The sequence below is a fragment of the Sander lucioperca genome, chromosome 6, assembly GCF_008315115.2.
Source record: "Sander lucioperca isolate FBNREF2018 chromosome 6, SLUC_FBN_1.2, whole genome shotgun sequence".
In the NCBI taxonomy this organism is placed as follows: domain Eukaryota; kingdom Metazoa; phylum Chordata; class Actinopteri; order Perciformes; family Percidae; genus Sander; species Sander lucioperca.
In genome coordinates, this window is record NC_050178.1 from 8433318 (window position 1) to 8460845 (window position 27528).

At 38.7% G+C, this 27528-nt stretch overlaps 1 protein-coding gene across 1 annotated transcript in view; it reads left to right on the forward strand.

Annotated features, from left to right (window-relative positions):
- Positions 1-238: 238 nt before the first annotated feature.
- The window catches only part of LOC116051590 (neurexophilin-2), a 47656-nt gene continuing 20366 nt past the window's right edge, over positions 239-27528 (forward strand). Inside the window, exon 1 of the mRNA XM_031302108.2 lies at positions 239-693. Coding sequence (XP_031157968.1) covers positions 640-693 — 54 coding nt within the window. The 5' untranslated portion in view covers positions 239-639. The remainder of the gene's footprint in view (positions 694-27528) is intronic.

The following is a 27528-nucleotide window of genomic DNA, read 5'->3' on the forward strand; positions in this document are numbered from 1 at the left end:
AGCTCTAGTAGAAAACAATGAATGAAAGTCATATTTTAAGCCAAACTCAGTTAGTTATACACTAACTTTAAGGAGTCTAAAACATAATCTCATCCTCTCAGATTAAGAACTATCATACATTCAGTTTTGGTCAGTGTGGTTGCGAATAAATAAGCTGCTGTGCGCCGTGACGCGCGCCTGGACAGAGAGAGAGAGAGAGAGAGAGAGAGAGAGAGAGAGAGAGAGAGAGAGAGAGAGAGAGAGAGAGAGAGAGAGAGAAAATCAACCAGTCAGTATCCCAAAAACACAAGAAGCGCTGGCGATCTTCAATGAAATCCCCTCTTTGCTTCCGCCCTCCAAACTGACTTGGTCTCCGCGCAAACTTCCAGCAAACGTCCAGCATGAGCGGAAACAAACACCATGGATGTGCCACATGAGGCGGACCAGACCCACTGAAGCCACCGCTCAAAGTTTGCCTGTAGAGACCCCCGTGACACTGACTAAACAAACACACAACTTTACGCGTGTTTTTCTGCTTTCCTAATACTTTTTACTTGTCGCTTGCCTGTTGGGATTGCTTGGATTCCGCGGTGTTTCTTTTATATGTTCAGCCGCGGAGACGTGTAGTTTTTCGGGGTGGTCCGCTATAAGGAAGGTGACATGCAGGTTCTCGGTTGGACCATAGTTCTCCTGTGCCAGTGGATCCTACGGAAGGTGAGTTTACTATCATCCTGAGAGGGAGAAAAAAAACCTAAAACAAAAAAAACTCTTTCATATAGATGTCGGGTGCTGCGTTTGGAGAGAAACACCTGCCTTCTCCTTTTAGAGGGTCAGTTTCCTAGAAATCACTCCACTGGGAAAAAATAAAAAATGAAACGTGTTTTTATCGGGTCACATAAAGGTTTTTTTAACGGAATCAGACGCAGCAGGACCTGGAGATTTTAAATAGTTTAGTTATTTGCGGGATCTCCATAACATTTTTGTTCGCTGGATCTTGATTTGAAGTTGCTATATCTTCATGACAGCCGTTTAGACGTATTTCTTTGTCTTAATTTTGTTTTGTTAGTTTGAATAAACGGGTGTGGGACTTTTCCCCTATCTTCAAACGCGCAGATTTCTGCTGTCTGAGCGTTTCCCCTTTACTCCCAGTTAAGCAGCCCCACTTATCTATTTATCTATTTGCGCTGCCAGCAACTTCCTCTAATTTTTTCTTCAGAAGTTGAAACACGCCCGTGGCTTGTTTTATTATCTCGTTATCGCTATGGCAAAGAGTGTGTACGCCTGGCTCTGATGCTGCTGCAGCTGCTGATTATGTGTGGTTAAATGCGTGCGTGCGTGTATGTGTGTGCGCGCGCACACACTCATCGTTGGCTGTTTGCGCATTCGATTTGTGTTTTCCTGATTGCTTTACACTGACAATAATAATGTAGTTATTATATATATATCCACGCGTAACACAATACAACAGAGTAGGCTACAATAGAAGGATGTCTGATACACACCATCTGTACTCAGTATGTCTTTGGCCTCAGCAAGAAAATGAAAGAGAAAAAAAACATGACCTTTCACCATGATCCTCCTCTTTTTCCTCTTCCTCACCTCTATCTCCTTCATTTTTCTCCTCCTTCCTGTTCCTGTCCTCTTTTTTCTCCTCCTGTTCCATGATGGATCATCTCCCCCACACTGATTTCCATTAAAAACCACTTGCTGTGTCTTCAAATAAAGTTTAAAACATTAAATAAATGAGACTGTCAAACCTTGTTGTGGTTTGACAAGACTTTTTAATTAGCTATTTTCTTTTTCTACAATGCCCTGAAAGTGTAGAACAAGTCTAGCAGAGGAGCATCACTTGTTTAGTGTTAGACCTGTAAAGAGCTGAGGGGGCAGAGGAGTGGGGAACCTTCACTGTTTCGGCATTTTCTCCCAAAACACAGCGTGTTTAGTGTGGGATTTTTTTTGGCTGCTGGCAGATTGGGGCTAGGTTGTATTATGACAGGTAATAACACCTACGCTTCTTTTGGAGATTGAATGCAAATCATTTCTTCTGCAAAGTGCTGTGCCTCTTCCGCATGCGAGTGGACTCCGGTTCAAGTATTAGGATCGACTTGGTATTAGATTATATCAGCCATGCTTTTCAGTAATGTGCCATTTGAAATTGTGTTGGATCGTTTTTTTTTTTTTTTTTTAGAAGTCAGGAGGGATGAGAGTCTTGTTTGTTTTGTATGCGGTGTGGATGGCAGTGATTCGGCTGACATAATATGACATGTTACATCCTTGGGAGAACTATTAGCTTGAGGGATTAATAAGTGAAGAGGTAAAGGAGGCAGTGAAGAAGTGAAGGCAGGTGAAACATTTGGTACACAGAGAGGAGAGGAGAGGAGAGGAGAGGAGAGGAGAGAGGAGTCAGAGAAAAAGAAATCAGCAGAGGGGAAGGAAGAAAAGAAAACATTAACCATCTCTTTAACTTAATTTAATGGTCTCTTTGAACAAACCCCAGCCTTAGTGGCCATTTACAGTAACTTAGAGGTCTGTTAAAGGACAAGTGCATAAGTGAGCATTTGCAAGAAGAAGAGGAGGAGACGGGGAGACAAAGTGAGAGAGGACGAGAATCCTCATGATACCTTCAAACTTTATCATTTATAATCATTTTTTAACTGCATTTAAAATGTCAACTTATTTTATGGATATGGATTTTTTTGTGTTTTGAAAAATGAATTGTTTTAACATACTCAGATAGGAGTGTGTGTCACATTATATATATATATATATGTAAATCCTGCATATGATGTCCAACTCTGCAATATTCACATTTTTTTCACCTTGTGCTTTGAAATGATATCTACAGTAACAGCAAAAGAAGAAAACGTGTGAAAAGCTTCTTTGCTGTTTTAGGCGCCCAGTTGGAACAATAGCATTAGTTGGCATCTCAACCTGACAAAATCCTCTTATCTCCCCCCATAAAACAACAAGCTACTGTATATACCCCAGGGATATTACAGCAACTGAGTCACTTTAATTTCATTATACTGTATATCCTATTTCCTTTGCAATCACGTATATTCTCCATAGCTTTGCATTTCAGTCTCTGTCCCTGTAAAATGTACATTAGCGATACAACCGAGTGTGTTTCCATGCCTCATGTTCGTGCCCACATGTTACACACTTATATTCACGACATTGTAAGGGAGAATTGTTTTTTGAGCCATCAAAACAGCAGGACACGTTGTTTTTCCACCATGGATTAAACCAGGTGGTTGGTGGTTTCCCTCCCACTTGCTGTCTTTTTTGTCCATCCATCTGTCCGTCTGTGGATCATCTAAACTGTCAAACGGCCCAGTTTCAACAAGCACGAGGCACCACTGGTCTGTAATCTGTGCAAATTATATTCTCTATTCATGAACGATTAGATATGTAATCTGTTGAAACATGATGACAAAGCAATCACAATCATTGCTCTATATATTGCCTCTGAAATTGTTCCCAGAGATCAAAGCATTCTTTAACTTTAAAAAAAAAAAAATGGCACATATTCATCCAGTGTTTTAATGGATTCTAACATGGTTTGCTTAAGGTTAAGCAACGATCCATTTTTATTTAATTTGTTTTCTCCCCTTTCACCAGCCCTGTGCCCCATTTTTGACAACCCATTAGTTTTAAAATGAGTTATCACTTGCTTGGTGCAGTGAACAGTTCCACCTCAGGCTTTGTATTAGCCTTAAGGAGAGGGGAATTTAATTTAAATGTGTGAAGATGTCATATATTTGACTAATGTAAAATAAAACATTGTTAGAAATATATTTTCTGCTTTGTACAAGCATCTGTCATTACTATTCAGGTTGTGGAGCTCATTTAGGACTGTTAATCTAAACATAATTGCACTTTTGGTGATTATCTAAAACTTTTTTTTTTATTTAAAGACAAAGTTGAGTATGTATAATAACTGCATCATAATGCCACTACTATTCTGCAATTTCTAGATGATCCTGTTATAATAATGGAGACAAACAGCAGGCTCAAGAATAAATACTATGGTGCCAAAATTCAATTACAAACAATGTGTGCACCCTCTGTTTGACTGACAGCTCGAGGATCCAAGAAAGGAGCATTATGTCTGAAATTATTGATAAGGCGATGGTATTATTTTTAAGGCACAAAGGAGGAGAAACCCAGAATATATTCACAGCTGCTGTTGCTGCTGCTCTCTCATCTGAACAGGCCAGTTGTGGGTGTTTGGTTCTCTTCATGCATAGAAAATGCATTTAACACTTTTTTAATCAATCTCAGTAGTGATTTCAGAAGGAATCCTCACCAGTAGTGTGGAAGTATTTGGATCATTTACTTAGGTAAAAGTAGCAGTGCACTGTAAAAAAAACCTCCATCTGAAGTTCGACTCCTGCATTAAAACTGTAAAAAAAAGTACTATTAGCAAAACACACACACATAAAGAATCAATTATGCAGAAGAATTACCCCTGTGAGTGTTATTCTATTATTGGATTATTATTACTGATACATTCATGTTTACTGTTTTACTGTAGTTGGTTAAGGTAACCAATAGGTACAATAGCTAATGGGTATCTATAACAATTCATCAGTGGCTGAATTGGACCAAAAAAGGTGCCAGTACCATAACTCAGCAATTACATCACATGATGATTGAGTATAGTCGACTATTCGATGATTCAATCTAAGGAGCCTGAATCAACTACCAATCTCACAGTCAAATCGTCACAGCGTCTGTAAATGTGGTAATGAAACAGAGGATCATTCCATTCGGGCTAAATGGGGATGCTGAATTTCTGATTTCACATATTGCTTGGTTTCTCCCAATAAATCATGATATATAGCCTATTTTGGTATAAATATCAGCCTATTAATAATACTGTTATTCATAATAGATAAACTAATAAAATAAAATTGGATGTAAGGGTCCTCATGTGGACAAAATTTAGAGGTGCCGGTACTTAGCATCATATTTTATAAACATATATTTTGTATATAAAACCTGAAACTGTAATGTTGTCGATAAAAAGCACAACAAAAGTAAAAGTATAAAGCAGCATGAAATGGAAATACCAAAGTAAAGTACCTCAAATGTGTACTACAGTAGGGTTTTAAGGGTTTAAGTCCTATTTTTTGTGTTATTTGTGTTGTTGCTGCAAGAAAGACGAGAGGAGAAGCATGGCTTACCGGATGTACCATGTGAGTATAATATAACGCCTGCCATTCAGCGCACCTCTCATGCACCGGATGGCAGGCTACCACGTTTACAAGTCCAGCGCTTCTTCACATTTCAACGTCTCTAACCGGCTCTTTTCTCGCCAGTCTGAAGCAGACCAGTTGTGTCAGAGGTTAAAATGCAGAGTAGAGCATACTTCTTCGGGCAGACAGGAAACAGCTGGAAAGAGGGGCTGTGGTGTTTCCACTGCCACACATGCAACTGGCTTTGGAATACATTTTAGGGTTGAATCCTTAAAGGTGCAGTAGGTAAGACTTAAAACTAACTTTCTGTCATATTTGTTGAAACTGACCCTATGTTCCAGTAGAACTACATGAAGCAGGTAATTAAATTTAAAAAAAAATCCGGCTCCTCTGGCACCACCTACAACCTGTAGTGCGATTTGCAAAAATCCACGGCTCCCTGTTCAGATGCACCAATCATGGCCAGGGGGGTTGTCTAACTGTGTGTCAATCACTGCTCATGCACATGCATTCATTCTCCCTTGTGGGGGGAGGGGCTTAGGAGAACGTTTTGGGCTTTAGCGGAAAGGGGGGAGGGACTGAGAAGTTGTTGATGTTCAAATTTTTTGGCTAAGTCCTGGATCTTCCCAATCCTACCTACAGCACCTTTAAACAAATTAAAATCAAGATCCAAATTAGAATCAAAAAAGTTCCACAGTCACTGCCATGCCATTGTTTTATTGAAGGAGTATAACCATCTTTATTCGTGACTTACATACCATTTCAATCTACCAAATAACTGTACCTTGCTCAAAAGCACCTTGGCAGTGCCCAGGAGGTGAACTGGTATCTCTCCAGCTACCAGTCCACACTCCGTACTTTGGTCCATACGGGGACCCAACTCCCTATGGACTGAGCTACTGACAACCCAAAATATATATACATGGGAGCGTTTCCTATTCATCTGGGATAATTTGGGCCTTTGTCTATAAAAATGACAAAAACAATGATAGCTGCAAGCAGCAATAAGGTGACTTATTACATTTTTTTGTGTTACAATTTATTCATTACGTTTTTTGTATGTAAGAATTTATCTCTCCATTGAGTATTTCATTTTGTATTTTATTTAAAAATGTAGTTGTTTTGTTAGCACGATTGTGGAAATTATTTCCACAATTAAGTTTGCATTATTTGGGATAATACTAAATATAAGTTTAAGGTGGATTTACATTTTTTTTTGTGTCAGAAAACCGAAATAATAATAAAAAGATGACGTATAAATGAACAAATATTTAAAAAGCACACTTCAATCACCCATTCATTTTGAAAATAGAGTCAGGATGAAATTAACCATTTTGGTGAAAAGTAATCTACTACTTGACACTTAAATTCATTTTGCATTAGGTAAATATTAGTCTGGATCAATGGAAGTAGCCTAGATTCTCAAAATCACTTCGCTTCGGGAAACAACAAGCTTCGAGCTAGCAGGCCACACGCTGAAAGCTACAAGTTTTGAGAATATTTGGATCGTGCAATAGGGGAGGCCTGCTTGGTTCTTTTACCAAAAATTTACCAAGAATGTGTTTACGGCATTTACTATCTAACTCAGTGCTCGAATTATCTTTTTGTCTTTAAGGGGGTCTCTCTATCTCATAAAAAAAAAGTTGGCACACCCTTCACATAGTCTAACAAAGCTATACAATTAAATAGTCTAGGCGCGAGTGGCGCTTTTGCGCAGTATATGCGCACGGTAGGCCTAGGCTATTATCACACGCACACAACAGACAAGAGATTTTTTTTTTTTTACAGAAATGGATTCCTTTTAATTAATTTCAACATATTATTGATTGTAACGGTCCATATTTCATTTCAATTTCGCAATACAAAGAAATAGACTAAACAATTTAGTCTGAGTGTCATTCTCAATTTCACAATAAAATAAAACGTAACTCATTTGAACCAGACCACCGTCTCAGATATCCTCAGTGTCATAATGCATGTAGTCTTTAACTTCTACACAGGGAAAATGCACTAACTGGCAGGAATGAATAAAGCCATTGCATAGCCAAACTATGTTCTAGTCTTATAACGTACACGTAGTGATAACAACACCTGGGTGTTCAGTCGTCTCGTGTGTTGAACCGTGGAAATAAATAGACGAACAATTTTGGAATTTGCACTGCGATGTTGTCGGGTAGCCTATTCACTGAATATTCCGCTATCAGAGATTGCATTGTATTGCTGACAGGTGTTTCAAAATATCTGGGAACTTTTCCGGAGCTCTGAATGGCAGAGGATAGTTACAGATTTATTTATTTAAGATGTATTGGTGGTATTTAACTCAAAAGCACATTAAGCTAAAAGCAAGGTGACTTCTTCGGACTTGCGAGTGCTGTCAAATCGATCGTATACGGTTTGTTCACATAGCTTAGTGGTGTGGTGGCGAAGTGCAGTCATGCTGCGTTCATGAGCGTAGGGTAGGCTCAGGTCTACGTCCCGTAGTAGCCTATATTTTATATTTTAATTTAACGTCTTTAATGGTAAGAGACCGCACAGGGATGGATAATGAGCGTTGTTTAAGTTTAAATTACAATGCCACATATGGCAGACACCTTCAGATATGAGAGACCCCCTCAGATTTTTGACTTTGTTGCTTTCATGGGAGCCAGTCCTCACTCTATGGGAGCTCAGCTCCCTCTGGCTCCCACGTAATTCAAGCACTGATCTAACTAGGACGTTTTTGGACTGGTTGGCAGGATTGCTGTGGATGATGTACACACGGTAATACACTGTTACGAGCTAATGATGTCTGTGGATCACTGGTCTCACATTGCTAGACCTATCTCCATACCTTGTTTTTACGCTGCAGAAAGGTCTGGCTGAACCCATACTTAGGGAAAAAAAACGCTCTGGGTTGTTTCTATTTCTTTAAACCAATCACAAGCCCAGGATGCATCAACGGTGCCCTTCGAAAACAGTGTTGTGATGGAAGCAGAAGGGGAGAAGAATCATCTGCATCATAAGACCAATACATGTTGATGTGGTGAAGTTAGTTGTGCTCTGAATCTGCAAATCATTGAGCAGAAGGTGGTACAGGTCTTTAATTGAGGCCCTGTGTACAAACAAAGTTATACTCACCAAAGTGAAATGATCTATTGACTCTCTCGCAGTCTGCTCCTTTTTTCAATTGACGTTTTAACAGTGCTTTACTTATCTTGTGAGGTATTTGCTCTCCTTTGATCTCTTTATACATAGTTATTTCTAAATAAATGCTTTTTTTTTAAATAGGACAAAGCACTTGCAGTGAGGAAATACAGGATTTTATGAAAAACAAGTTATTTTTCTGTTTAATTTTACAAACTAGCCTCCAGCTTTTATGAGAGTCTTGCTTTGATTTGGATTGACTTGGTTGTCAAAAGCCAGATGGTGGGCTTTCACATAACTGCAAATAGCATTGGCAATTGGTTGAAGCTTTTATTTTGGTGAGAAAAACATGGAAATCACAGAAGCAGAAGCAGACAATATGAATAAAACGCCTCCTTGTGTCTCGTCTGGGCTCTCGTGGTGTTCCAGAAAGATGAAGTTAATATAAAATGGTACAAAAATGTCTTTCATATAGTAACAGTTTATGGTATAATTGCAGTGATCAAATACAACAAAACGTGTTTGCATTTGTTTCTTGTTTAGTGATTTACTATCTTTACTGGCTGAATTAAAAGTCTTTGAATTTGTGTTCTGTGTCATTTTGAAATCAGTGGAACCAAATGAGAGAATGAACAAATTAAAAATGCTTCATTCGTGGTGCCTTCATATAAAACTTGTCACATGTACTGAGGGGATGAAAATGAACTGAAATTATGCTGAAACCAAATGGCTGCACAGATTGTGTTTGCATAGTTGAGAATCTCTAAACTCCATTCCAGGTAAACAAAGCCTAATCAAATATTGTTAATTCAATGTTTTCACGTTTTTTGGACAACTTATGTGAATGCTGATGTTACGGGTCCAAGCCCGAGTCTGGAAGAACCCGGCGGTAGCAAAAGGCTGATGCTAGTATTTTGAAGAGCTTGGTTGCCAATAAACTTGCAATAAAGCAACAAACTTTGTTGCATAATGTCAATCATATCTTGATGTGGTTTAAAGTTCATATATTTCAGAAGGCTATAAGTCACACTTCAGCTGATGAATTTAAACCAATGTGTTTGTTCGATTGGGGAGGGAGGCTTAACCTTATAGGTTTACTACTAAAGAAATCTGTTGGGTTGTTAATGTTTTCTTAAAACCTTTCCCTTGACTTAGAAAAGATCTGCCACACCCTCCAAATGTGTAAACAGCATTTGGGTCAACTCATTTGAATATTGGCAACTGATAGACAGTGGCGGAAAAATTTTAGATCCTTAACTTTAGTAAAAACAGCAATACAACACACAAGTAAAATTCCTGCATTCAAAATCTAAACTTAAGTTAATGTATAGAAGTTGTATTACAAGTACTCATTATGCTAAATTACCAGTTTGACAGTGTTAAAATTATATATCTACAAGTCTACAAGTCTACGGCAAACATAATTCCCACTACTCTCTATTTTTGAGTAAAGAGCTACAAATGTAATTGCTGCCACTAAATGAATGAAGTGGGCGCACACACAGCTCAGTATAAGTATGAGGTTGGTCTGTTGGATTGTCCATCAGAATTAAAAACAACATGATTGAGTCACATAATCACTCTTTTTTTTGCATATCCCAAGCCAATCGCACATTGACATCAAACGCTACATCGTTCCTCGAGACGTCTTGAAGACGCATAGATAGACGCATAGACATTTTGCCTGTACACATCTTCTTTGCAAAGACTGCGCTCTAGTAGTAAACTTCTACAGAACCCATGATTCTGCGGATCGATGCTAACTTTAAGCCCTGTCCCTGCGCAATTAGGACAAATTAAACCACAGATCAGTTCATTCAAACGCGCTACATGAACTATCAGACACTGCTGTGTGGCGCTCTGATTACCTCCGCTGTCTGAACACTCCTGTTTTCCGAACGACAGTTTACGCATCAACGTACTATGTGAAGGCATTTCATCATCCGCTGTCTTAGTTTGTAATCCCTGTGTCTTCTTGCTAATGACAACTGTTTTCGTCTTCTCTGAGATGATTTTCGACGCACTTCTTTCGGCATTTTGAACTCCCGCGGAAATGTCGGAGCACGTCACGCGACGAATCTGAACGAATCACGTTGTCAGAAATTGGCATCAGCCAATGAGATTGCGCATTTAGAGTTAAATCCCCCATTGTACTTTCACGATTGGTTGCTGATAAAAAGGAAATGATAATATTTGGATCTGACAACATTGCACAGGAGAGAGAGCTTTCTAACGGTATATGTGATGACAGGGTGCAGACAGCGATCGTGGAGCAGCATGTTGATTTAGAACGCCAACTTTTGTTGAATTTAGGAGAAATCTACAGACGCAAATAGACAAAGTGTAGTAAAATACTGTAAAGACCTAAATGTGTATTTTGTTTTCCAAAAGAAGACATGTTATGGAAGACAAATAGCCCAAAATCTCAAAATTGACCAGTGCATAAAAAACAATGTTTTTGCCTGCCGTGTCTCCCCTTAAGTCAAGCTTTGTTAAGGCTAATTTTGTTAATTCAAGAAAACATTAGAAGAGACGATAGATATAGGTAAAAATTTTCCTCACAAGTTTACGAAGCAATAAAACGCCTATAATCCGATACGTTGGCCGTTTGATGGGCATATATTTCTCCCTATCAGGGGCGAGTATATTTCAAGAGGGCAAACCTTAAAGTTGTGGTGTTGTTATAGACCAGACACATGAGAGTTTCGACATTTGAAAGCTCGACTTAACAAAGCTCGACTTAAGAAAGCTTGACTTAAGAAAGCTAGACTTAACAAAGCTCGACTTAATATAAAATATAAAATATATAAAATAAAAAAAATATATAAAATATCCCTGACCTGTTGTTGGAAAAATTGGCTCTTGAGCTTCCGTGAAAACACGGCCAGACAGAGAAAGAAACCGAACCCTGGGCTCCACATCAGACCATGTCAGGCACTTTCACTGCCAGGATAATGTGGAAATAAGGCCTGTGGCCCAGCCTTCAACACGGCTCTCTCTGTAACTGCCAGCTTGGGCGGTGGAGGAGGAGGTGGTGATGATGTTGTTGGTGGGCTCGGACGATAGAGAAACAGGAAGTCTGTGAAACGTCATGTATGCAATTTCACTGTTTGGCCACTATGTTCAATTTGCTTCAAAGCCCATCACACTTCCTGGGGGCCTGCCACTCGACTCACTTCAGAAGAGTTAAAAATCGGCAACTTTTCCTCTTTAGCGCTTAGCTGCCATTGCAACAATAAACAGCACTGGCTTGGCCGAATCAACCTCCCCAGCTTCACCCTGTCGTCAAAAATCGTCATATCAGGTTTCAAATAAAACCAAGATGACGACGGCCAAATTGCCAAACTCGAGGCTTCAAAATGGCAGTTCACAAACCAATGGGTGAATTCACTACTGCTATGTCCACTACTCACTTTTCGATAATTTTTCCTCATACTGACTCACCTTCTGTTTCCTCTGTATCCTCCATTTTCTCTCTCTCTCTCTTTCTGTCTCTTCTCTACCCGAGTGAAGGGAAGGAGGATGAGGGCAGAGCAGGTGAAGCACATATGGAGGTCCAGGTCAGGATAACCAAACCTGATCTGTCTTGAACTGAGCTCTACCCATACCGCAGAACACACACTCGCATAGCATTTTAATGCATCCTCGCCTGCCTCAATGGATGGGCTACCATTATTACTATAGTACTGAGTATGACTCACCAAGCCTTATGGAGCGACTGTGGAAAATTGCTTCCTGAGAGGAGTTGTGAGGGGCAAAAAAAGGGAATGCACGAGGAGATGATAACGCCTGAAAAGGAATCAATTTGAAAATATTACTCATAATCTGTTTGCCAAAAATATATGTGGCACAGACGTGCATGTATAGAATGGAGCTGTGATAAAATGAATTATCCCAAAGCACAGGCATAAACACATATACAACCAAGAGGTAAAATTCAGGAATGCAGGGTACACAAGTACCCGATTGTTAATGTTGTCATGACCAAGGTGTGATAGACAAAGAGCTTATCTATTACACAGCAATTACCACTGAAGTACTACGGCCATGATGGCAGACAGGAGAAAATGAACACTTAGCTGCAGCCGATAAAGGGACATTACAGCTGGGTGTGTCATGGGCCCGTAACTCTGTCTGCTAAGAGGGCACACATCCATCACTGCAACATGTCCTCCTGAACGGAGGGCAGGGGTTGCCATATATATATATATATATAAAAACTCTTTCAGTGCTTGTGCACATACATTTGTGTTTCTGGAGTGCCTACCAACCAAGTGGCAACCTTCGGTGCTGAAAGATTAAGCCAATGCAGAAGTGCCAAAAACTGCAATTTATGCTAATATGCTGAACTAAGATGGTGAACACGGCAAACATTATATCAGCATGTTAGCATTGTCATTGTTAGCATGTTGGCGTTAGCATTTAGCTCATAGCACCACTGTTAGTACAGCCTCACAGCGCCGCTAGGATGGCTGTAGATTCTTAGACTTGTTAGACAACATTTCATATTTGAGAACCTTGGAGTTTATATTTCTCAAAGTATGGCATTGGAAGTATATATCGCTTTGGTATTGTACTGAAACTCAGGTATCATATACGTACTAGTATTGAAAAGTTATTGTCAAGCAAAACTAGTCTCGCATTGCCAGACCTACACCACAGATACATTCTGGGATAGGAGAATAAAACGCTCTGGGTTGTTTGCATTTCTTTAAACCAATCACAATTGTCTTTGGCGCCGCTTAGCTCCAGACAAAGCGACGATGCCTCTGCAAAATTGTCTCAGGAAGGAACTTGTTTTTCTGGAACATTTGCACCCCGCAAAAAATAAACGCCACATACTATGTTAAATTAACTGTGAACATAATACAGTAAAATGATAAATTAGCTGGACACATGGTTAAATGTAATTTGCTCTTACCACTATATCACCGTGTGTACTTCGTCTATAGCAATCCTCTGCAATCCGTCCCAAATCGTCACAGTTAGATAGTAAATGCTGTAAACATTTTCTTTGTACATTTTTACAATCATTCAACCACATTTTCTTCAGAACTTGCCATTTTCAGTGTAGCTTGCTAGCTTAAAGTGTGTTGTTGTTGTTTCCTTAAGCAAAGGGATTTTGAGAACGTAATTCCGTTGATTCAGACCAATATTTACCTAATGCGAAATTAATTTAAGCCTAAGTGACAAGTGCTAGATGACTTTTCACCCAAATGTTATTTTTTATTGTTGTTTTAACAGTCAGGCGATTATTCTGGAAATATACTTCCGTTGATTCAGACTAATCAAAACACTGCTGCTTTTTGAGACAGTTTTTGTTGTTTTGTTTAGTAATTAGTTTAGTTTGCCTGATTTTCCAGTGGGATTTTGTTGTCGTCGTCGTCCTCTTTTGCATGACTTAATAAATAAAGCAGCAGGGGCAGATTCTGGGTGTAAAGTGGTCAGCCCTACTTTGGATTGCTCTACTGATGTTGCTCCACTTTGAGAGGTCCCCAGTCATCTGTGCTGTGAGCAGTGTGCTAATATCTCTCTCTCCCTCTCTCTCTCTCTTTTTCCTGGCTGCGTTGAGCTTTGGAAATAAATCACATCAGAATGGACGCTTGGCTCCTGATGATGGGCACTGTGTTTGTTTCATACATGCATGATGAGTAGCTCTGCTCTCGGCGGGGACCATCAGTTATGGCATCACGCCTCTGCCTGTGGTCAATGTGTTGCTTAGTCTCTGCTCCCCCTTGGAGAAAACACACGCTGTGCTTTATACTTTTGCTATTTGATATAGCAGTGTGTATTCTGATGTGGTCACCTGTGTTTACTGGTGCAAGAGACAAGCATGAACGAAACACGGACTCATACAGAGTGCTGAATTGTTGCAGAAAAAAGAAAACGACGTGTATGTGTGTGTTGGTCTGTGGGTGTTTACGTGCACAATTTGTAATTGCCTCTGTATATACTGTAGATGTACGTGCTTGATTTATTTTGCTTTTTTCCAACACATGCCCACAATATTTGTATATGAGTGTAGTGCTAGGTTTTCACAACGTCTTATAGGATTTTGTGCAGGTAATGAAATATTAAAGTGTAATCCGACCGACACCAAATATCATAACTCATGGTGCAGACGGCAGAGAACGCACAGGGTCAGCTCAGTGTGAGGACCCCGTCACAGATGGGACTGTGGAGGAGAGATTAGTTTTTATCATTTTTTAATATCTCCAGCATGGCTTGTAATGCATTAATTCAGACATGCATTAGATTTATTGGAGAACTGAGGCAGGGTGAGAGTAAAAAAAAAGAGACATAGGTAACCCAGCTAGAATGGTGACCCCTCTGGTAAGCCTCAGTATGCACTGAACCTCAGCATCTTAATAAATAAAAGATCCTGCGGAAATCCGCTGCATATACAAGAATCTCAGGGATTGGATGTTTTTTTAAAGAAGACATGTAATAATGGAGTCTTGTATTCTTGTTTGTCCTTTTAGGATTTCAGGAGCTACATGGGATGCATTATTGAGATGAAAGCAAGACAATACGCTTGTGCAAGCTGTGATTTTTTTTGGGACTGTTTTCCCATGTCAAAACTTTCTTTATATATATTGTTTCCTGGACTCGAGCTTAATGGAGAGTGGTCAGGAGATTTCAGGGGAGAAGTGAGTACACCACAGAATCATTTGGTCACAGATCCCTTGCACCTCTCTCAGTCTGTTTCTCTGTCTTTCTCACTGTCTTTCATCTTACACCTCTCTCACCTGCCACCTGTCAAAACCTTCACAATCGAGCCTCTATCTTTTACTCCGTCGCCCCATTTCTCCTCTTCCTCCTCTCTATTGCTCCCCTTGCCTTGATACTGGTCAAGTCCGGCCTGCAACTGCTTTTGTGTCTGATTAAAATGTAGCCCTGGAAGAAATAAAATATGTGAGAACGTCATAGTTTCAGGTTCCAGCTCCTTGTGCTCTGATAGTGGAGACAAGATTTGCAGTTTTTTATTTTTCATAATTTTTTTTCCCCTCTTGTGGTTGTTTCTGGCTCCAGTCACCATGTTTGTCTCTGGGTGATTCTGGATCAAGACATGGCAGTTCTCGCTGCTGAATAATATAAAATCTCTGCTTGATTTTTTAGTTAATTAGCCCAAGCAACGAAAGAAGCAGGGGGGATGGGGAGATTGATGGCAAGAGGGAAGGAGTGGTGTGAGCGGAGGCGGCGAGGGTAGACTTTCCCTCCTTTAACTTGGTCCAAGTTGGCCCAAAGGAGGTTGCTGGGGATGGAGTCTAGGTCAGGGCTAAGGAAGGAGAGGATTGCAGAGCAAACTGAACTTGAGACTGTGTAAAAGATGAACTTCAGAAAATCGTCTCACATCTATAACTGCCCCTCACATTGGCAAATTTCAATAGTTACTCCTCATGCAGAATTTTACATTGAATTTTGTCTTGTCAAAATGTGATTATAGATATGATAAATGCCATAAATGCATTGTGGATATCTTTAATGTAACTATGTCAATCATTCAAATGTTTAAAGGGCTTTCCATAAGAGACTGCCCTCATTAGATAAATGACAAGATTGGTTGTTTACTCTTTTTGTGGTCATACAAGTATTCACTGTTTCTCTTTTGGAATCAGTGACTGAAGTATTGGACGTTGCTTTAGCGCCTCTAAACTTCTGAAGGAAGAGGGTGGGGTGGATAGTTAGATGAAGAAACTTTGGCTCGCATCCTGTCTCCATGAGCACTATCTCTCCTCAGTCCTAACCAATGACCTAGTGGTGAGATTGTTTTTTCAGTTATTGTTTTCAAGGAGATGAATCAACTCTCTATTTTTTAATTTTATCTTTTAAGTCAACATTGACATTAAGTCCTTAAAGCAGCCATATTATGCCCATTTTCAGGTTCATAATTGTATTTTAAGGTTGTACCAGAATAGGTTTACATGGTTTAATTTTCAAAAAACACCATATTGTTGTTGTACTGCAGTGCTCTCTCTCACTGCTGCAGATCCTCTTTTCAGCTGGTCTCTGTTTTAGCTACAGAGTGAGACCTCTTTCCTTCTTCTTCTTCTGTACTATCTTTGATTGCACTGCACATGCCCAGTAGCTCAGATGTAGATCATGTCAGCTAGCTAGCTCCATAGACAGTAAAAGAAAGACTGTTTCTACAACTTCGGTCAGTTACAAGGCAGGATTAGCTGGGAGACTTCTAAATGAGGGCGCACATGGAAGTAGTTCTTTTGTAGATTATGGTGAACTTGTGTGTGTTGTAGCAGTGCTTTGCTATTGAGAACGAGGTAGCATGCTAGCGTTAGCATTAGCGTTAGCATGCTAGCGTTAGCATTAGCGTTAGCATGCTAACGCTAACGCTACGAGCTAATGGTTGCGGTTAGCCTGCTCGTTTCGGCTTGTGACGTCACAAGCCGTGCCGATTTTGAACAGCTCACCCAGAGACTGAAGGCAGGACACATTCAGAAACTGTATCTCACTCTAAACAGCATGGATGGATTTTTTTCAAAGTTTGTATGAGTGTGGAACCACCAGAGACACAAAAGAACACCCCAAATCCCAGAAAAAGTGATTTTTTCATAATATGGGCACTTTAAAGTGCTCAGAAATATGGACATTTGAACATCTACAAGTCCCTGACAACTGAGCGAACTAGTTTATGATGACAAGGTCGTTCTCTAACCTTCACTAAGAGGTTGAATTAATTAATTAATTAATATCTATTTTGTCATTTTAGGTAGGACGATTTGTTGGTTTTGTTTTAGCTGAAAAGCTTACCTCAGCTATTCACTTTTGAAAAGAATCTGTGGTGATTAAAATATAATGCAATGTAGTCTCTGAATCGTGTTTGATTTTAGATCTCCAATGCCTTCTCTAGTTTTAATTCAGAAGTAGGGAGTGTTGCTCAGTTTAAATTCAAAATACAGCTCTGCTTGTCACCATAATATAAACCTCTTTTCTCAGGTTAGTGATTAGTTCAGACTCAGTGTTTTCAAGATTATTATATAATGGCAAAAATGGACCTTGTGAGATTTAGAAGAGAATAACATTACCTATATTTTGAGGAATTAAAGTAACATTTAACATTTTAACTGACCTACTTTTTATTAAAGTACATTTCAACACAAGTACTATTTCTTTAAAATAACAGTACTTTTACTTGAGTACAAAATTCTTTCCACCTCTGCCAAAATCACATTTCAATGTAGCTTAAAATAACTTTGAACCTTTATATATCACCAGAACTAGCTAGCTAAAACAACTCCTCTCTTTTTAATCAAACCCAGTGTATGAATGTTCAGGTTATAATGCAAATTTAGACCCTGGCCTTAATAAACAAAGCTGGAACTGCAGTCTTTGTCACTCATTCTGACTCCCAGCTGGAGTATATAAATATAAAAATATATACTCATATAAAAAGAAATAGCTTTCTCTCTGTGTGTCCTGGTCAGAAAACCACAGATGGAACCAGTTCCCTGAAGCCCAGGTTCACTTCGCTCACCAGATGTCACCCTCCCCCCGGCCGACACTTGGACCAGACCCCAACCTGCATGTAGCGACATGACCAGTCAGTGACAGTGACATACTGTAATGTACCTAAATGCACCTTACAGACAGACAGAGAATAAGGGCTGGGAAGTGACAGACAGACTGCGACACACACATGCTGCACCAGCAAGAGGCTGTCTGTATGTTCAGCTGAGGAGAGTGTGAACAATGTAATGCAGCATTAAAGTGGCTATATGTAACTTTCAGTTTGTGTTGATTCTAGCGGCCCCTTTGGACAAAAGTGGTAGTGTTTTTACCACACCTGCTGTCGTAAAGGTGTTTTCTTTACGGTGCTGTATTACCCACTGTAGATTACTGAGTTAGCGTTACTGGGAGGTCACATAGTTGTGATGAATGTTTTTCTCAGACAGAAAATCATTCATTTACACTAAGAGAATAAGTAACAGTTGCATCTTTGCATTTCAAGTGTTGCATACGGTAACATAGCCTACTCTGGATGTATCGTGAGCTAAACCGGGTATCAATGTCACTGTCACGAGCCAAAGCATTAAGAGTTCGTTGTAGCAATGAATGTAATAATAACTTAGATTAATATAGCGCATTTCATGAAACCCAAGGACGCTTTACACAAGTAACGTTACGGGGAGAAAATAGCAGGCCATCACAAACACGGAGTAAAAGGAATAAAAACGTCTGTGCAAAATGGAAGGGGGACGTAATTGAATGTAGGCTGTACAACCACATGGCGCATTGTAAAGTTATTTTATTAATGAAATAGACATATTACATACCTGAGGGCCAATAGTGGGGTCGGTTTTGAATCATTTACAATCCCGTAATTGTCTTGATCAATTAAAAGCCCGACCGAAGTTAACTCACATTATCGCCCGTTGTCTTTCACTTTCCCTTTTCCTTTTAGCTTCTAGTTGTTCTTTTAATTTCCTTTTCATGTGATGGTCCTGCCCCAGTATCAGTCATAACTACATCAGATAACTTCTAAAATAACATTAAAATACAATTAGGCCTATATAAAGAAATCTCCTGCTTCCTTTTACCTGGCTCTGCTGGCTGGATACGCTAACCCAGGCTTTTCCGGCGTTCCAAAGAAATCTGTGACCCGTCAGAATGTGTTACTGTAGCGTTGTCTACCTGCCGCAAATCATTCTGTGACTTTGCGGGAAAAATCGAAACCAGGCAGAGGCCTTACTAAAAACTATATAAAAATAGCGTTCTTTTCACTGTTAGTCTTGTTTGCTGTTACAGGTCATTTAAGACTATTGTATGAAAATTGACAGAGCTTCAGAAACATTAAAAAGTTACATATAGTCACTTTAACAAGAAGGGCATCAGCAGAATCAGTGTAACCCCCTGACGGACCAACCGGTGGGAACGCTGATCAAATTCTTCTTCCACTCCTTATGACTTTGGGCAGAGAAGTTGGCAACAGTATAACTTTAAATTCTTAGTGCATGTCTGCTGTAGTGAAATATGTTTCATGAGTGACTGCGTGAAGTTCAACTAACTACAGTTTAGGGATGAAAAGACAGTGATCACTTGAATGAATCTGGTTAGTTTGCGAGCTCTGTGATGCATTCAACTCATCCTGTACACACTGCAGGACTTTAGAAGTCTTTATTTCTTTCATTTTTTCATTTGTAACACACTTTTCAGTTATAAAACAATGTTTTATTTTCTATGTTTACTGAACTTAAAGTTTGAAATTAAACTGTGTGGGGTTTTTTTCTGCTACAGGATACAGATCCACTGTCATAATTACGTCCTTTTTTAAGAAAAAATAGCCGAAAGGGACCCATTTATATTTCATATTTTTGGTTTCATGGCAGTGTGCCCAGTCTGTATTGACTGCTGCCACTTTGTCTGCGTGGACAGACGTGATTTGAATATGGTTGTTTGTTTGTTTATTGTCTCCCCATTTCCCTGCTGGCTCAACTGTCAATCAAACACGGACATTGGCCTGCCCACTTAGAGGTTTGATGACTAGAGGAGGATTTCAGATGTTCTCCTAAATAGCTTTTCATTCCTTTTACTATTCTTTATTCTTTACCTAGATTCTCATTAGCTTCCACAACTTGGTGTCTAGTCCTTCTGGGGTCCATATCTTTCTTTCGCTAATAAAAACCAATACATTTCAAAATTACCTTGATATTGATTTTTGACTGCAAAAAGGAATGACTTTGGTGATTTTAATTTGGCCTCATGTCGACTACCCTAGGGTGCAAGGTGGCTAGCATGTTGCTTGGTCCACCACTTTGGTTCAGACTGAATATCTCGACAATAACTGGATGGATCACCATGACATTATGTGCAGATATTCATGATTTTTTTTGACAACTCTTGGATGTATTGCAATGAAACTTAGTACACACTTTCATGCTCCCCTCAATTGTAATCATGTTGGTGTTCCCTTAACTTTTTTATCTAATCAGTAAATTATAGCATGCTAGCATGCAAAACTAAGATGGTGACAATGGTAAACATGCCTGCTAAATATCAGCAGGTTCGCATTGTCAACGTGATTGTCAATGTGAGCAAAGTAGGCCTACAGAGTCACTAGCGTCATGTTTAGTTCTCCCTTCTGTACCACTTCTACTACCTCCTCCTCTACTCCTCAGTGTTATCCCGACTCCTCTTGTTTTCCAGGTATTCATTTCCTTTATATTTTTTTCTCTGTCACTTGATGTGGTTGTATGTTTTCTTGCAGTTGAGATAAGGAGGCCAGCATGATCTCATGTCTTGCTACATCAGACGGCAGAGTATTGAGGGGCCAGCATCGTGTCCTGGTGGCCTGCTGAGCCACATAAATCTAACACACAAGGACAGAAAGAGAGAGATTAAAAAGATACCTGTGAATGATTTACTACCTTGTTGCCTTGTAAAATAGAACCGCCAAAAGGCTTAAAAAAAAAAAAAAACATACTATTGTAGATATACGTACCTCTGCAGTAGTCTGGGATCAAAAATCCCTGTGTAGACCTTGAATGAGTAAACACTTATTTCGAGAGCGACAAACACCCAGAATTTATGGCGTAGTTTACTATCTGAACATCATTCTTGAGATGGACTTGATGATTTAACCTTAGAGTAATATTAAAAATGATGCGTCCACAAATTTTGTTCCCACATTGTTGTGTGCCTCGAGGTTTATCACATCTTACAAAATCTCATCAGGCAAAGCAATTTGTATTTAACTGGATGTGCATTGTTTGGAGATTGCCACATCCACTAAATAGAGATTAAAATGAGATTTACAAATGAATGTTGCTGATAAATGTTTTTTGTAATTTTCTTGGATGTTTAATCCACAAGGTCAGTGCTTTCCAGAACCCCCCTGTGTCACCCATATCAATTCTGTAATTCACATTCCTCCCCCACCATTTTTTTCATATTTGTATCAGATACACTTTTTGCTCCAGTTATTATCTTTTACATGACGTAGATTACAAAAGGCTTTGAGATTTAATGTGTGTTCTTAAATAGTTCGGTTTTAAACCATGCTTTTTGTACCCCTCCTACCAGCTACACCAAACACCTCTGATGTCTTTATGCACATTGCCTCCACAATGATTTTTATTTTGGAAAGAATTGATTTTAATCTGTGATAACAAATGTTCTTTGTTGAGATATCAACCCACCCACCCATTTTCATTTACAATGTCTGATGTAGCAAAGATTAGATTCTGTTGCCAAATGGTTTAGTTAATGATTTCATTCTTGTTCTTCATTGACATTTCAAACCCCTGCGTCTCCTTTTCATCGTAGAAAAGGAGATTGCAATCTGTTCTCAAATAATTTCGGACTTGTTTTGTTGATCAGACTGAATGTCATGTTAGATAAAGAGGTGTCGCAGAGGTTTTCTACATGTACATGCAGTATTTGTGGATTTGTGCAACACTATTGCTTGAAATCTACATTTTCTTTTTTCTTTTTTACGGCATCAGAAAAATCTGGAAAATTATTTTGCAGGCAGATAATTGAATGGCATAACTTTACAATGCAATGCAGTTAGCAAAATAAGCAATACAAGCTCTTTATTAAGTCAGCAAAGTGGATGAGCATAAGACATGGGATTGTCAGTGTCAGTATGTGAAAACATTAGCATCATTTGTAGGATTGTACTACTAAAACTTATTTTGTAGAATGTTTTAAAAGTAATGCTAATGATTTAATGTTTAATAATATAATAATTAATTATGATTATTGACAATCACCCATTATGTTTAGGCTTTGCAAATACGCAATATATAGTTACAGTTAAAAAAACATTGCTGTTTTCTCATTTGTAGGATTGTACTACTAAAACTTATTTTGTAGAATGTTTTAAAAGTAATGCTAATGATTTAATGTTTAATAATATAATAATTAATTATGATTATTGACAATCACCCATTATGTTTAGGCTTTGCAAATACGCAATATATAGTTACAGTTAAAAAAACATTGCTGTTTTCTGCAAACTCTCTATGACACTTTTGAACTTAATTATTGATATATTCTTCAATCAGTTTTTATGCCTTTGCACCAGCGACAGCCATGGCCAGAGGCATTATGTTTTCGGGTTGTCCATCCATCCCATTCTCTTGAACGCGATACCTCAGGAACAGTTTGAGGGAATTTCTTTAAATCTGGCACAAACGTCCACTTTGACTTAAGGATGAACTGATGGTGAAGATGATCTCACAAAACCTGTATTTTACCATAACTCAAGAATAAATACGCTAATTATGACAAAATACACTTAATACACTTAATACCCTAAAATAAAATTTCTTTCAAATTATTTATATGGGTATAGACAGACATGGATGTAAACTGCAACTTGACTGCTTGGCGAAGGCATACAACTGCAAGGTGGTAACTCTAGTTATTTTATAACAAGCTCACTATTTGTTTTGAAAGTAACGTTACAGGAAGGAGACATGAGAGAAAATGTTTTGTAGATTTCTGTAAATTTGTGTTAAATGAGCTTGTCCTCATGAGTGGTTTCAATAATGTTATGCAGCGACTGGCTCCGCTGACAGTTCATTTAAATTCAGTCATTTTTTTCTCAGTTAGTTTTGTTAATGTTGGGTGCCGTGTTCCCTCTGAAGGAGTATTTTTTTCATTCATGGCATGTTGTTCAAACAAAAGTATGATACATCTAAAATAGTTACTAAAATACAGTATTTTAAATCAAAACCTATTTATTGGTAGAGGAACTCTGCATGTTGTCTTTGTGTGTTGTTATTATCTAAAATGCAAAATAGCTAAAAGCAGTTTGGCACAAGAGGCTGTGATTAACTTTTACAACGCAAGTGTTCCTATACAACAGTGGAGGAACACATAACCAATAAAGAACAGTTTTCCTCCCCCCAGCAATACAGCTTTAGTACTAGTACTTATTTAGGGTTATTTGTCATGTGTTCGTAGGGCATTTACTGTGTCTTATTTAGTATTTAGTAGCTTAGAAAGATGTTTTGCCCAATCAGGACTCAGAACCAAACTCTGTATTTTAAGAATGGAGCGTGATAACTTTTGGATTTATCAATTTATTCTCAACATCCATGCTTCATTTTATTTTTTTTGGGACGATCAATGAAGCATGTTGTACACACAGTAGCGTGAATTAAATTTTAAATTTACTTTATGTGGATTTGTTATAATTCTGGCTCTATCAAGAAAGCTCAATTTCAATCACCAGCTAATTGGGAAAGTCCAGGGGGCCTGTGAACAGCTTTTACAAGACCATGAACAAAAGTGTAAATAAAAAGTGGGCTGCCGGCTGTATTGACTTGAGGGTGTATTGGCAAAGCTAACCCAGTGTGTTTAGATTGGTGTGTTTGTGGGTTAATTTGCCCCTTGAGACCGAGCCAACTGTAATGAGTCGATCTGAAAAGCTCCGTCTGATAGAAAGTAACATTCACTTAAGTAGTGAACAATTTGAAGGTATTTGTACTTCACTTATATATTTTCTTTTATGCATCTTCATACGTTTACTTCACATTTAAGTATATGAATAAATATTGTACTTTCCACTCCACTACATTTTTCTGACCGCTTACTTGTTATAATGCAGATTCCGATCTAAATGTGATGCAGAATTAAACAGTCAAAGTGGCCAACAGTACTGGATAGAATAACTAAATGAGCTTCACCTCGGCCAACATTTAAATGCTGTGCAAATGTTAATGCATCAGAAATGATCATCCAATGTTATTATATATAATATTACCACTGTGAACAGGGACATTCTGCCTGCATTTGGTACTTTATGCTGTCGATATTACTTATACTTTTATATACAGTTATTACAGTTTTAAATGCAGGATTTTTACTTGTAATGGAGTATTTTTTATCTTATTTTATATTATTAAGTGTATTTTTATCATTTACTAAGGTAAAGGATCTGAATACTTCTTCCACCACTGGTCTTAACACCCCAGATATACCCACCCATATATATATATATATATATATATATATATATATATATATATATATTTATTTATTTATTTATTTATTTATTTATTTATTTATTTATATATTTATATAACAGCATTGTTAATACTGTTTGTGTTTACCAAAGAAATAGTAACTAAAAACATTGTTTCTGGAAAAAAAAAACTTTGGGTGACATTAGCTTCATTATATTGGTTAGGTGAGAGACGTCTCAGCAGCAGAAATCAATTAACCTGGGCAAATGTGTTTTTTGTGATTTGGGTGAACTGACCCTAAATGAAATATTACATTTTAAGTGTAATTTTCAAATTACATTTGTGACTCTAAATCAAAGTGGTGAGATGCTGAATGGCTGGTTAGTAGATTTTTGCTCATTGTGTAAGAAAAACACGGGGCATAGGTGTTTTTACAATGTGAATATCTTTCTTTCCAGGCTTGGTGCAGTAAGGGCAGAAATCAGATTGCTAGAAGTTGGTGCTTGCTTTGCTGAAAGCTTCAGAGTGCAAGATGCATAATGTCATTACTGATTCAGTCAGCAGAGGGGGTTGTCAGGAAGGATGAAGGGGGTGGAGGAGGAAGAGGAGGAGGGTGCAAAAAAAAAAAAAAAAAAAAAAAAAGTCTCAGCTAAAATTAAAAAATGCCATAAAATGAAATAAAGATGAGTGCTCCACTGAGCCACAGACTGAATATAAAAGGCAAACCTGTGAAATATCCATGGCTGGTATGAGAGTTGAGCAGAATGCTAAGCTTCAAACTCTACCTGTAACCCACAATACCCACTGATCCTGAGCCTGTTGATCATCCCAGAACATTTAGGGATCAGACAACTTCTGTGATTTGTCCAATGGAGCAGATTCCTGCTCACCTAGGCAACAAGAGAGAGGAAGACATAGAAGGGAAGAGACCATCTCCCATATTTAATACGATTTGGTGTTATTTTTTCCCTGCCTGTAATGCCTTTATTATTGCAGATTAGCTTAGCGGTGAAAGGTATTGATTGTAAGCCAGAGCCCCAACTGGGGCTGAAGGGAAGGAAACAAAGATGGAGGGTCTGTACTGTTACCAGTAGGTGATTTGTATGTGTTTAAAAAAAAACTTGTTCTTTCCCCATCTGTAAGGTGTCATTTTTCCAGTTTATTCAAACAGACGAAAGACAAAACAAGGACATCATTCTTTTGTTTAAGTTGTTTTGTGTTTTAAGTTAAGCGAGACATTAGACACACGTTCCATATTAATTTGGCGTTCATAAACGTTCTACTGCTCATTTAATCCTCCTTACTGAGGCCCACATGTACTACAGTACGTTATGTACTTCTTTCCTTTGCCTTCTTTTTTCCTTTCTTTTAGTCCTGATCAAAAATAATGATGAAAAAAAAAAAAAACTAGAAAGAAAAGATATATGGAGATGATAAGTGAGTGATTGTGTTTCTATTCTTAGCCATGCAGCGGGGAAGCAGGAATAATGATGCTTCCTGAACTTAATGTCTAGCACTCAAGGTCAGCCCTCCACTGATGCATTGTGGGCAAGGTGTCCTGGACCGCTGAGGAGCACTGCCAGACTTGTTGTTGTTTTCTGTGACTTTGCCCCAGAATTCATCACTGTTCTTCCTGAAAGAATAACAGATACAATCACAGAACAAGCAATTTATTCAGCAGTGCAGCTCTGAAGGGAGAACTACTAGCACTTGTTCTGCGAGTTACACACCCCATTCCTCAATGTTTCTCCAAGTTATGAGCCGATGATTTCACGCTTATGTAAAATTATTGTAAGAGATCCAAAAAATGCAGGATCTTCAAAGAGACAGAGCAAGTTAGGATATAACTACATGGCTACCTGTATTTATAGTTTTTTTATAGTTTTTTTTTTATCGAGACTGTTTTCCCTCAAAAAAGCTCCCATTGTAAGTAATTACAAGTCATATTTACATTTATAGTGGCGGCGACTCTAGTTGTCAAACAAACAGGACTTTCACTCGTGTCCCGTTTGAAAAAAAAATAAACAAGTTTTTTTTTTTACTTTACGGAAAAACCAGAACTACATCATGTTCTGTATCACGTGGGTAACCGGAATACAAGTAATGTAACAGATGATTTGAACCCAAACCAGGATCTTTTTCTAAACCTAACTAACATAACATTCACATAATGTTACGGCTTCTCTTGGACCTTCCCAGTCTGGATGTCAGCATGCTGTATGGACTAATTAAAAGAGGTAAGCGACATGTGGAGGCGGCTCGCTGGTGACTCCATGACAGTCATTGTTCCTTGTCATTTAATAGAGATTTATAAAAGTAGAATTGATTTTATGGCGGAAAGGCTTTTGGCTTTTACTTTCTATTTTTTGCCAAAGTCTCAGGTGGTTTTTGTTAGAGCAGCTGAAAACAGCACAGGAAAGTTGTCGAGCCATCTGTTGAAACTGGACTAAATTTCGTTGAAAAGTTTTTTGATAATAACCTTTGTTTTAATGGCAGTTAATGACTGTATTTTCAACATGCAAAAGGTTTTATACAACCCCTTGGAGAGATCTCTGAGCATATTTGTCTCCTCCTACAAGCTGGATTTCAGTATGCAAATGATGCCTTTTCTTTCTTGATTGACAAATTAGAAACAGGTTGTGTTTGCACATCATTCCTTTAGTGCTTTTCTCACATATCTTGGAGGAGAAGACATAAAAAGACAAAAGGAAAATAGTATTAAAAAAAAGGTTAAACAAAAGAGAAGAGGAATAAGACTGAGAAGCCAATGCAAAGGCAGATGCAACCGAGATGAAGGCTAAATATTGACTAGAGGGAGGGAGAGTCAGCCTGTCTCACTTGCTTGGATCATTAATTTGTGTTTTAATTAGCAGGAATGCCACAGTTGGAATGTGATGCCTGCGTAAGGACGAGGAGTGAGCGTGAGAGTGTGTGTGTGTGTGTGTGTGTGTGTGTGTGTGTGTGTGTGTGTGTGTGTGTGTGTGTGTGTGTGTGTCCTGTGTCTGTGACCTGCCCTGGCTGCAAGTCTCCTGGCTTGTTAGAAATGACAGATTGGCGCTCTCCTGCTCCCCCCACCCACCAGGCCCACCCCACTCCCCTACCCCACCCACCCATCTGCTCTGGAAGCATGCCAGATCCTTAAACCCGTCTTGTGTTTACGCCGTGTGGGCATTGGTGTGTGCGTGTGTCAGTCAGTTCAGTTTTGTCACTGTAGGTCGGGTTGGACCAGTGGGGGAGCTCAAGAAAATTCTAATCATGCTTTGTCGTTCATCATTTTTTTTGCTTCTGTGAAT